Source organism: Charadrius vociferus, unplaced genomic scaffold (assembly GCF_000708025.1).
Source record: "Charadrius vociferus isolate BGI_N301 unplaced genomic scaffold, ASM70802v2 scaffold187, whole genome shotgun sequence".
In the NCBI taxonomy this organism is placed as follows: domain Eukaryota; kingdom Metazoa; phylum Chordata; class Aves; order Charadriiformes; family Charadriidae; genus Charadrius; species Charadrius vociferus.
The window spans coordinates 55291-67956 of record NW_009649180.1 but is presented as its reverse complement, the minus strand read 5'-3'; the positions used below and the strand labels follow the sequence as shown (position 1 = coordinate 67956).

The 12666-nt window shown below is 38.1% G+C and overlaps 1 protein-coding gene across 1 annotated transcript in view; it reads right to left on the bottom strand.

Annotated features, from left to right (window-relative positions):
* Positions 1-12666, bottom strand: part of DLG5 (discs, large homolog 5 (Drosophila)) — a 56825-nt gene that overhangs the window by 21108 nt on the left and 23051 nt on the right. The window contains 9 exon segments of the mRNA XM_009888661.1: positions 1467-1605; positions 4557-4710; positions 4712-5535; positions 6462-6554; positions 7265-7368; positions 7890-8065; positions 8756-8883; positions 11546-11678; positions 12397-12522. Of these exon segments, the coding sequence (XP_009886963.1) occupies positions 1467-1605; positions 4557-4710; positions 4712-5535; positions 6462-6554; positions 7265-7368; positions 7890-8065; positions 8756-8883; positions 11546-11678; positions 12397-12522 (1877 nt within the window).

Sequence of the window (12666 nt, the reverse complement as noted above, 5' to 3'; positions counted from 1 at the left end):
GGATTAAAATTTTGTAATGAGTCAGTAATAAAGTGGATTAGATTACCAAAAAAATGAAGTCATTCACAGTATATAATTTTAATACGCACTAGTAACTAAAAGATTTTCTGTTTTCAAGTAGCAAACTTTTTTATACAGTAACAAAAATTCTGCATTTCTCTCTGAATAGTCATCTGACAGGAACACAAGTTTTTATTTGGTACTTCAACTGACAGCAGCTAAAATTATTCTTGTTCTTCCATTGCCTCAAAGACTCCCACTTCTGGTGTGTCTATCAATTTAAATCACAGTATTTCAATATTTATTTATGAAACTTATTACTAAAGCTGTTCTTTTAAGTACACTCATCCTTCAGTACTCAACCAATTGAGAGCAGCCCTGCAGAGAACTTGGGGGTACTGCTGGGCAAAAAGCTGGACACAAGCCAACAACATGCACTGGCAGCCCAGAAGGCCAACCGCATCCTGGGCTGCATCGAAAGCAGCGTGGCCAGCAGGGCGAGGGAGGGGATGCTGCCCCTCTACTCTGCGCTGGTGAGACCCCACCTGGAGCGCTGCATCCAGCTCTGGAGCCCTCAGCACAGGAAGGACATGGACCTGTTGGAGCGAGTCCAGAGGAGGGCCACAAAAATAATCAGAGGGCTGGAGCACCTCTCCTGCGAGGACAGGCCGAGAGAGTTGGGGTTGCTCAGCCTGGAGAAAAGGCGGCTCCAGGGAGACCTTATAGTGACCTTCCAGTACTTAAAGGGGGCCTACAGGAAAGATTTAGCTCCCGAAGCACTTCATTTAGTCTGTGCTAATTTAAAACCTGCTAACAAGAACCTCAATACCAACAACTGTTCAGTCAGCAGAGACAACACGCTAACCATTTTCTGTTCTATCTGATTACACTGATTTTTGTGTGAGCTGCTTGTGAGTCCCCTCTTCAGTGACTTAGTATCTCAAACACACTGGCATTTAATCTTTAATTTAGATTAAGATCACAACCAGTTCGGGCATTCAACTAGAGATACTCCTAGCATTTGACCTCCAATAGGCAGAACTTCGTATGTTGTACTTTCTGAACATCAGATTTTTTTCCTTGGAAGTACTTCAGAAGTTAAGCACCTAAAGCTTGGGATGCCTCCATTTACTGTTCACTTTCAAAAATATTGGAAATCTCACTTGCCTCCCTAATGTATAGGCTACACTTTGTTTACCACTAATGTATTCAAAACTCCTCTGCACAGAAACTGATGAAACACAAATCCTTCAGCCAGGAGTTGCTCAGTTTCCTTAATGGTTCTTAAACAGGTTTCATTTCTTTACAGTCCAAAAGCTGAGCCGACCACGTTCAGACTCCAACAGACCATGAAAATATGTTTTGTGAGTTATTCGTTCTGCACTGATCACAACCAATCCCCAATATTGTCCAATACGGACCAATTCCTTGGGGCATCCCTAGAAAGTACAAGTTGTGTCACCTACCTGCTGACATGCTGCCAGCATACAAGGCGGCAGGCACAAAGCCATCGCTGTGCCTAGCAGACCGTTTTGGTGAATATGGTGCCCATTCCTGTAGCTCTGGAGACAGATGCTCCTCGCTAGCTGGACCATACTTCTGCATCTACAAAAACATAGAAACTTGATTACAGGAAGTTGGAGATTCAGAAGAAAAAAATAAAATAGGCAAATTTTGTAGGCAGTAAGCAACTTCAAACTTTCTAGTATCTACCCCAGAATGTGCTCACCACCACAGTGCTTGTTACACCTCTGTCTTTCAATGATGGTATTCTCTTCTTTTTACCCTTTCCTTCCTCCATCTTTTTATTATATTGTCATCTTTTTAGGCCGATGTTTGCAACTTAACTGGTATACTTTCCTTTACAATAAAACACCCAGCATTTAGTTATGTTTCTCCTTTAAAATACTGCTTTCACAGGACATTTCAACTATTATGTCAGCCACTATTGCAAGTGTTTCCTAAAGAAGACCTGCCTAACAAGCCAGATAGCGTTTTCCTCTTAGCCTGTTTCTTCAGATACATGTGGAGCAACCTCTCTTCAACAGAGCAATTCAGATTTTGGAACCATCACAACTGCTGTTCTGTACAATTCGAATAGACACTGGTGAGTTAAAAAACACGAGAATAGCTCAGTTACTGACAGGGATGCTAGAGACCTACAAGTTCAGTGCTCAGCATGCAGAGTTTACATACTTGAAATGTACAACATAAAATATGACACTGAATTATGTAATAAGTGAAAAATAATTACTGAAATGGCACTTACCATAGCAGTATTTTAATTAAATGACCGGTTACTGAGAGCACAAAGACTATAAAATGCAGAGGCACCTTCTTAGAACCAATACTTGATCACTACCACAGATGCATTAGTAATTGCATCACCTACTACTCAGGGATGAAAGTTCTCTTAAATTTATCAACTTATCAAAGTACACAAACTTAACTGTGTATATACACAACTAAGGAAATTGATACCACCCAATATGGCTACAAATTCAACTACACTGCATATTCTATACACATATTTTTGGTATTACAAACACTACTTCAGCAATGAATACACTCAGACTGGACACTACTGTTACACAACCTGATGTAGTTGCAGTGCAGAAACACGATTCCACCAGAGAGAAATTTTCAGAGTGAATGGTGTCCACTTTTTGAGGCACAGTATAACTTCTGCTCTCTAGTCAACAACTTTAGAGTTATAAAGTCCTGCCTATTTTATAGGTGGATGGGGGAGAAATTAAGGAAGATAAAAATAATAATCACAGAACCTTGTCCTAATTTAACCCCAGAAACATAAATTAACTAATACATCAAATAATCTTAAAAACCAGAAATTACGATTTTACAATTCTATTATACAGTTTTCTTTTTCATCTCAAACCAACACCTATATGATACCTCCAATATCACTTGGGCAATATGTCAAACCAACTGTAATATGTCCCTGTCAATCCTTTCTGGTCTTCTAAATAGCGAATGCCAAACCAACCCACTCTGTTCCAGCTAACAAATTTCTAAGTCCCCACCTACACGTGTCCTTGTCACAGTTGGCAACTCTTCACTTACTATAGTATTACTACAGTTATGACCAGAACAACATACATGCCCATGACAATGCACTGTAATGCAGCATGGGAGTATCAGTGCTAATGGATCAACTCGATGTTCTGTGTAAAGCAAATACCCCATATTCAAACGTGTTCAATAGCTTGATCTTGTTTTGTCGTTGTGCCAAAAGCTGACATTAGAATATGTCTGCCTTCGCTTCTTGTGGTGCAAATCTTGATGAATAAACATAACCTTTCTCTTAGCCATACCACTCTTTGGACCTGTTCACAATAAATTGGCTGATTTCAGATACAAAATTAACCCCTTCTCTGTCATTGATAATGCAGAATTTGCTGGACACTTTTATAAAAAAGGCTTAAAGCTCTCCATAACTATTTTTCCAAAAAAAATGTAGGGAATGTGGAGGGAATACAATGGAAGAAGACAAAAGATGACACGTAAAATTGCCAGTTGTTCTCTTATACCAGTATTTTTGCAGAATATGGATCCAAACCTTCCACTACTACCAATTCAGCTCTGCTGTCTCTATTGCTTGTAAAACTCCATGAAGAGCGTGGGATTATCCAGGTATAAACAAGTATGGGCAAAGAATATGATATTCTAAGTGACTGTGATGCGATTACATACAAGCAGAAATAACACTTTTGAAACTTCAGATTTTAGTTGGGGGAAAAAAACCAAATCCATATCTGCCACCTAAGCAAATCTGAGGCAGTGAACCTGAAACTAGAGTATCGATTATGCCATTTTATATGATGCACTCATCTAAACAGGTATGTCTTCCTAGACCACATAAAATGTTTTTTCCATCTACTCTGGTAAGACACCACCCACAGTCCCCACAGAAGGGTTGTTTATTATAACAAATCATAGTCTCAGTTTGAACTGTATTATTAACCATATTCTCAAAACCAGTCCATCTTCACAGTGTTATGTGCCTAACACCATATGAATTTCAGAGTAGATTTACAAAATTATTTAGACACATAGAAACACTTACAAAACACAACACTGTGAATGGTATACCTTTTTCCAGTAGGTTGTACAGGAAGCTGGGCAACCAATCTGGTTTTTGTAAAACTTCGGAGACCCTATTTTCAGCTTTTCTAAAGCTGCTTCTTCACATTTTTATTTAGTCATTTTTAATCTTTTTTCAGGTTGTCAAAAACATACAGGAAAGAGCCCTGATCTGTCAACCAGCATTAAAACCCAAGATATGGCTACTAAGCTGAACTCTTATCATTCTGTTTGGTGGCCACAACTGCCTGTTAAAGACTGGAACTCCATTAATTGGTTTTGAATTTTGTGATACTGCAAAGCGACAGCTGAGTCTGCGGTAGCTTATCAGGGGACCTGGATTTTGAGAACAGGCTATGCTTCTACTTTTATGATATTTAACTGGGCACCCAAAACCACACTGAAGATACACGTTAAGGTTTCTAGTTTTGTGCTTCAATATACGAAGTTTCTACCTGAAGCGCAGGATTAGGAATGGACATAGGGGTCATTTTATGCCTCAGTGCAGGAGCTGATTTTGGCCTTGGTCTTTTAATCTCTGGCTCTTCAACCCTCTGAAAGCCAATGTCGTCTTCACAGGATTTCCTTGAAGAGAGATGAGTGCAGTCTTTTTTTCAGAGTAGCAGAGTCCTGTTTAAGTGCCAAGGAAACTGGAGCTTGGGCAGTGGCTGGGCTGGTGGGTGGTGATCCAGTTGTTACCGTAGACTCCGATGCAGAGCTTGTCTGCTGTTTATGTTTAAACTTGATAGAGTCACTTCTCTTAGGAGGAGTTGGAGGAGTTGAAGCCACTTCAGCTTTTGATGGCTGAGGTGAATGGCCTGTCACCTGATTAGGGGAAAGGTACTCCAGCTTGGGAGGGGTTGGTGGTCTTTTGAAAGTATCAGGATCAAAGATAGATTTCCTTTGTTTTGGCTTTTTGTACACTGAGAACTTTTCTGTTTCTGTTGCTGAGATATTAACCATTACTTTTGGCCAGGTACCACCGCTATGCTTAGTTCCATGTCCTTTGTCAAATGCAGTCTCAACCATCATACAGTCAGCTCCTGTAGGTTCATAAGGCAGCCTCCTGTTGTCCAAGTCAACAGCTCCGAAGCCTCGGTCCCCATATGTCTCTGGGCTGAATGAGCTGAGACTGTGTTCTGAATTACTGTGGCAACTGTGCACTGTGCTCCTGCGAGAGTCTACTCGTAATGTGTTATTAGGGAAAGCTTTATGATCGCAAAATGAACCGCTGCCCTGATCACTCTGGTCCTTCTTGCCATCCATGATGTCTGGATTGAATATGTCAGTCTGTGTTGAGCTGTTGAGTTTCAGATTTCTTTTATTTTGGGCTTGTATCTCTGATGCATGAACCCTACAGTTTGATATCTTTTCTGAATCCTTCAGGTTTTCAAATATATTTTGACCACTCCAAGATGAACTCTGAGGAAAAACCTAAAACAAAACAAAACCCCAAACAAGTGATCACCTTATTATTCTGGCTGACTTCTGTTTAGTACGAGGCATATTCTAGCCTCCTTGTTTTACCTATACCTGAATACACACCAACACGTGTATAGACATGGTTGGGAAAGGTTTAATAAAAATCTTACAGATGCAAAGCACAGAACATCAGATAAAACAAAGCTAGAAAATTTTTTGAAAGGTTTTCAGAACAATTCCAGAAGGGCAACTCCACACTGTGGCAGAAGCACCACACTGACAGTGAAGGGACCTGCATTCTACTTTTACGTCTGTTAAGTGATGCTAATAAGTCATCTTCCATTGCCCATTTTCCCTCAAACATTTCATCTTTTTACTTTGTTAAAACCTCAAGCTCTCTCGAGCTGGAATTATCAATCACAAAGCCCGTGTGACAGGCCCAGCATAATGGGATTCTAGCCTCAATAAGTAAAACAGAATAATATCGTTATAGCAATAAACCTGAAAAAGAAAGCCTTGTACTTAATCCTCACGATAGCCAGAGTTCAGTTTTCTGCTCAACTCCGCCCTGACTAAAAGCAAACCTTTCTGTAGTCAGGAGGGAGTTTATCTTTCATGTACAGAACTGCTGCAGCTCTAAAGCAGAAACCAAGAAGAAAGAAGCGATTGTGCTGGAAGTCATTTCACGTGACCAGCAAACAAATAGGAAAGAAGTAAGAACAATAAATAAGTTTCATTTCCTATCAGATGCCACAATAGCTTTACTTTGGAAATAACTGTTGAGCGTACCACCAGTGAAACGCATCCAGATGGTATTATTTTTAACAGAGACTTTTCTATAATGATATACTCATTTTTTCATATACTCTTCCCTGAACAACTAAAATAATTCTGTCTAAGTTTAAGAAAATTCTCCAAATTCAGTTGCTTCTACTCACCTTCATCAGTGACAGGGTGAGGGAATCCCTACAGTTTCGTAGCAAAGCTTCACATTCAGTAAGTGACTTATTATCTAGTGCAATGCCATTGATCTAAACACAAAAAACCCCAAAACAGACATCTGTAAATCAAGGGTAGCAGGTAGGGAGCATCTTAAGGTAGCATCTCTGAGACAAGGAAAACGCGAGTTCTATATGTATACGTGACCGAAGTCCGGTTCACCTTGTCCTGTCTTTTTCCATTCTCCACTAAGATAACAAGCCTATTAACTACAGATTGTAATTCCTACTAGAGATACAGTGTAACAACGCTTGTTTCACTACACTAGCCTCTATCCGTGGCAATCCCCTGCTGTTTCACAGGAGTTCATAAATCAGTAGGTTCTTTATGGCTGAAAATGCACACAGGAAAAAACTTCCTCTCCAAAAGGATGACATCTGCGATATCATAATTCAAAAGACAAGAAACATTTCATCCAGCCAAAGGATGTCTTTTTGGAACTGAGCTTTCCTATTCAGTATAAAAATCACAGGTATCATTATATATAAGCTGAGTAAGTCAGTGTCTCTGTCAAAAACGCTCCTATGAACTAAGTGTAGCAAATAACCTGCGCTTTATATTAATCACTCAGTCTACAAAAACATTAATTTATAATAAATATTTAGTAAATATACAACAAGGGCATAATATAGTGAAAGTAAAAAAAAATAATTGGAAAGTTTGGGCTCTTAAAGAGTAGCATCAATGATAACACTTGAAAATAAGTAAAAAATTAAAAAAAGAATGCATTCTTAAGACTTACAGCAATTATTCTATCTCCCACAGTAAGGGAACCCTCTTTGGCAGCTGGGCTTCCAGGCACAAGAGCAGCAACAAATACTCCATTTTCTAGACTGACCCCACTATCTGAAATACAAAAATAAACACGAATTTATTCCTGCAATTCAAATACCTTGCTTAAACAGTATGTCTGAACTGCCTGCACAAGAAAGAAATAGAACTACTAAACTGACTGAATTTCAATTTATGAAAACCCTTTTAAAGAAATAAGAACACAGTGGGTGGAAATACAGATATATCCCAAAATTTAATATAATCATACAAAGCTGGGGAGACCGATGGGTTTAACAGTCATCTTTAGACTCCCAGTAACACTACAGACACGCAGCTAAGTACAACTAAGTAATTAAAAAAAAAAAAAACAAACCCCACCCAAGAACAAAAAAGAAAATCTGTACTTACAGAATAAAGGTATCATCAATATGAGCATTTTAGTTTGCTAAAACCAATTAATGAAAAACTTTATCTAGGAGGTAGTAACAGTTTTAGTGGGCTTTAAGCAGAGGCTCAGAAGATATAGCTTTATGTCAAGCCATTTTTGGCTGAACAAACACGTACCATTTATATACAGCCTTTATAGCCGTTACCTTTATGTCCAGAAACATTGATGTGAAGAGGTGTTATCACTCGCCCACCTAAGGACTTCCTTCTTCGAACCACCATGTTAATAACACCTCCTCCATTAAGAACAGCTTTTATGACTTGCTTTTTATCCTTATTAGTAAGATCTACATCATTTATCTTCAGTAACCAATCATTCACTCTGGCAGATAAACAGAAATAAGCAGACTGGTGTTACAAGCGTACTTCGTTGGACACAGCACACAAATAACCTTCATGAAAAGGAATGCAACAGGGCTGATCTCAACATGCTAATCCTTAATTATCTGGAGTTCTCCATCCCTGATAAAAAGCATTAAATAGCAGATAAATGAAAACCAGGACTTCTACTCTGCACTTCCCTAGCAGAAGCGTATCCTCAAACCAGTAATGAGTACTCCTTATTTTAAAGCGACTCTTTGGACAGAGGAGAGGGGTTAAAAACCTCCTATAGATACTAAGAATAGGAGCAGGTTTCAAATTATCCCTTGCTCTACTCCTTTCCCCCTGCCCTCCCCCAACAGCTCACCCTCATGTCTTTCCCAAAACTTAAATAAATAGATCAAAGTTTGAGGAGATAGTCAACGGAGTAGGCGAGACACAAAGAAACAAAAGAACATTTCAAATCCCGCTGAGTTTTAAGGGATGAGTCAAATAGCATTTCATTTCTGAAATGCTTTTAGGCATTGGTTGTCTTAGTGTGTTTAACCCAACCAACATTTTTAATATACAAATGACTAATGATTAAAAAAACTTAAAAAAAAAGGGAAAAACTGAAGACAATTTACAATATGTTCATCTTTACTTTATTATGATCAACAAAATACAAGTATCTTCCAAAGTCAAACCCCACCTTAATCGACCATCAGCGATACTTCCTTTGTCTACTTTGGTAACGAAGATTCCACAGTCTCCAGGGAGGTACGGTTCATTTACGCCTTCTGCCACATCAAACCCAAGTGCTTTCAAATCCATATCGTCCTAATAAATATTATTAACAAGTGACTCAACTGCCCTGGCAACCAGTGTGCCGCTGGCTGTTAGCAAGAAGCATTACTGCATGTTTCTACTATGCACTTATATTTACAGGGTACCTGTTCTAGGCAAGTTTTTATATTTTGTACTTGGATAGATAAGCTCCCAATTCCATTAGTTATTAGGTATCCTCTGGCATTAGAACAACCCTTCTCCCTCTTAGATCAAGGCTGAAATAATGCAGAAGGGGAATTTCACCAAAGAGGAATAGGAAAGCAGAACATCATGATAGAAAGCATGTTCAGACATATATAACCTGTTTTAAGGTATGATGCTGGAGGTGCAATGAGAGAACAATGACACTTTCCCCAAGAATGGGCATTACTTGGGGAAAAAACAACTGTAAAGGTAAGGAAACAGCACTGTGTCTTAGTGATGAACTCAGGAAGACATCTGCTTTGGTATGGCTAAAGACCAGAAGTAAACACGAATTAAAGCTCTAACATTATGGGGGACCATTTCTAAATATAGATTAGAGACGATATTCTACCAACCCTGGCCCAAAACAGATCATCCTCTAGGTGAAAAGTGATAAACATCTTTAACAAACCAGTCATTGAACCAAACAGGAACATTTTAATTTAGTGCTTGCTTTGGTAAATAGCGAGGTCACTGTAAAAGTAACAGCTAAAGGAAATAAACTGGGACCAACTGCTCACAAACTGATTTATTATTGCTATTTTCAGTGTTAAACGGAACACTTCTAAAAATTAGAGAACTCTACTTGAAATCAACTGGACCGACCATCTCAGCATTCTTTAGGGAGATGACACTTGAAATTTAAAATCTAACACGCAAAAAATAAATAGAGCTTAAATCAGACGTGTGAGGCATAGTTCTAGACATGGTTCAATGACTAATCCCCCTAAAATCAGAACAGCGGAAAGTCTTCAGGGAAGCTGAATAGAAAACATGCAAAAATATTAATATTTACAAGAAACTCAATTGAGCTAAACCTGCCAAAAATATACTAAAATCCTTATGATTCTTCCATATGTTCTATGTAAGTAAAAAGTTCATGCGGAAGAGCATGGGGCTGCCATAAAATATAAATTGAGTAGAGATGCGCAGCCTCAGAGCTGAAAAGGGAATATTGCTGCTCTCAGTTTTGAGCTGAGTCTTTATGTAGAACCTGAGCTTAAGCAGATAGGTGAAGCTGAAACAAAAATAAAAGGATTTAAATTTATTCAACTCTATAATCTCCATTCTGGAATTCAAATACCAGTAGGTCAGCAAAGATTTTTCTCATATATCTAATCAAGGTTGGCACAATATTATTACTATATTTTGATAGCAGCAAGTGTAATCCAAGTCAAAATGGAGAAGATGGCAATGCACAAAAACTGATTATAAAGGAGCCGGTAAAAAGAGATAAAAAACCACAGTGAAATGGGATTGTTATTCCAGAAAGAATTTAAAGATGGTGGCCCTAATAGATCAGCATTGGTACTCAGTTCATACAGTGTTTTCAATCTATATATTTCAACATATAGTAACACTGAATATTGGTTTGAGTACCAAAAAAGGAATGTCTTAGCAGTTCTGTTGGAATGCACTGTCAGAACACAGACAGATTGGAAGACCATAAAAAAGATGACCCCAAATATTGCAGTAAAATAAAAGGGATTTAATTTGACAACATTAAATCACAAACTTTGTCATTCAAGAATGACAAAGAAATTCTGGTATATGCAGAAGCTGTTATAAATGAAACTCAATCTGGAAGACCACCTGTGTGTTCTATGTGGTCAAAAAAATCACTATTAGCAAACAACGTGATGTGCCAGCCAAAAACTTCAAATACAACAGCATTCAAAACTGGCAGACAACGCAGTGAAATTAAAATTCTAGACTACAATGAAGAAAAATAAAGTTAAAGGACAAAAGTACAACTAGGATAATGAAAGGATGTAGAGGTTGTCTGGAAAACTAAACGTAAGAACTTTATTTAAGATTATGCCAAACTGGAAAGGGACTGAACTCTCTCTACAGACAAGCAAGGGAGATAAGCATCTCCTTTCATCCCAGATTTTTAAGGTGAAGGGCAATGTTGCCCTAAAATATATGTTCGTCATGAATAAATATTTTTAATATTTTAAAATTTCTAATCATCAAATCTGAGCAAAATAGAAAAAGCTTCATGTAAAAGCTTGACTATTTTATGCATAAATTATACGTGCTGTTTCCTGTAAGAGTAGAGGACTAGGCTCTCCAATGCCTGTGTTTCCACCATGTCTTAAGCTTTGGCTGCCTCAGCACTGCCATTTCTGCAATGAATCACTGACTTTAAGAACACTAAATGTTTTACTTAAAACATTTTTTTATAGTACATGGAGCTGGGTACCCTGCACGATCAGACGCAGAAACTATTTTTATCTATATTTCATATGAAGAAAAATATAAAGCTTGTGTATAACAGCTTGGTTTTGTAAACTACTTTCATCTAGACCTTACCGCTGCGTATGTGTGTGGGGTTCTTAGAACAACAATGAAGAACTAAAAAAAATTAGATTAGAGTTATCTTTAATCATACCTAGTATCAACATGTTATAATTGACTTCAAAATTGTCCGGAATATAAGACAATGCAGTTCATGTTTTTTACTTACTCTGTCTTTTTCGAATTCTACCACTTCTGTTTCCCATTCCAGAGAATCTGTGTCTATGGCTGAGTCATGGGAACTATGGGCCATCAATTGACGGAATCTGGCCTCTTTTTCCAATTGATTCTCCATCTTCTCCCTAGGCAAAGAAAAAAATTATTTATAGACACAATCCTTTTAAATAAACTGATACATAATGTTATCATCATGACATATATTTTGTTTCCAAAATCAAAAATCAAAGCTGTACCAGAAATGTGCCCCATGCTTCCATCTTTCCAATATTCTTGGGCTGCTATTGAATTGACTTTCCTTTTCTACCTATTTTCCTAACATAGTCTTACCTTTTTTGCATTATTTTTACACGATTGAAGTGCACAGCTAGGTTTCTAACATCTCCCCAAATGCATTTAATATACTCTCAGATGAGCTGCATCAGTACGCTCACAACAAGTGAGGCATGATAAATACTGACAGCAAAACCTCTTCCACAACCCATTGAGATGACGTATGACGCACATCTTCCTTGCATTCCTGAACCAGTGGGAATACAGTTGGGAGGAACTAAATTGTAGTGACTTCAGTGAAAGAATCCCATTTTGCTTAAGCATATCTCTACAGTACAAAGCCTAAAATGTGTGTCTCGTTAATAAGACAAAAAGGTTAAGACAGTAAGATACGGTCCATCACGACAACTTCCACAACAACTAAAAACATAGGCAGTGTTTCCACATACAATATGATGAATACCTGCTGCCCCACAGCTATAACAGCACAGGAATCACTTGTGAACACAGCTAACAAACCAAAGTTTTTATCACAAACTTCCATGCGGTTCGATCATTTCTCTAACATACTTCAGTTCCTTCAGTTCACGCACAGCATCGTTCTTCTGTTTTCTCATGTCATCCAGATTGCGAAGAGCTTCAGCCAAGTCACTCACAGCCCGGTCTCTCTCCCTCCTTAAGTTGTCACACAAAGTCCTTCAAAAACAAAGAAGTTTTCGTTTAGTTACCTAAAACTCTAAGTAACAGACTAGTTTTACCACATTGTATAGTTAATGCAAAATTTAAACAAAGCAGTTTCAAAGATCTCTCTCTCTCAAAAAAAAAAAAAAGTATAAGTAA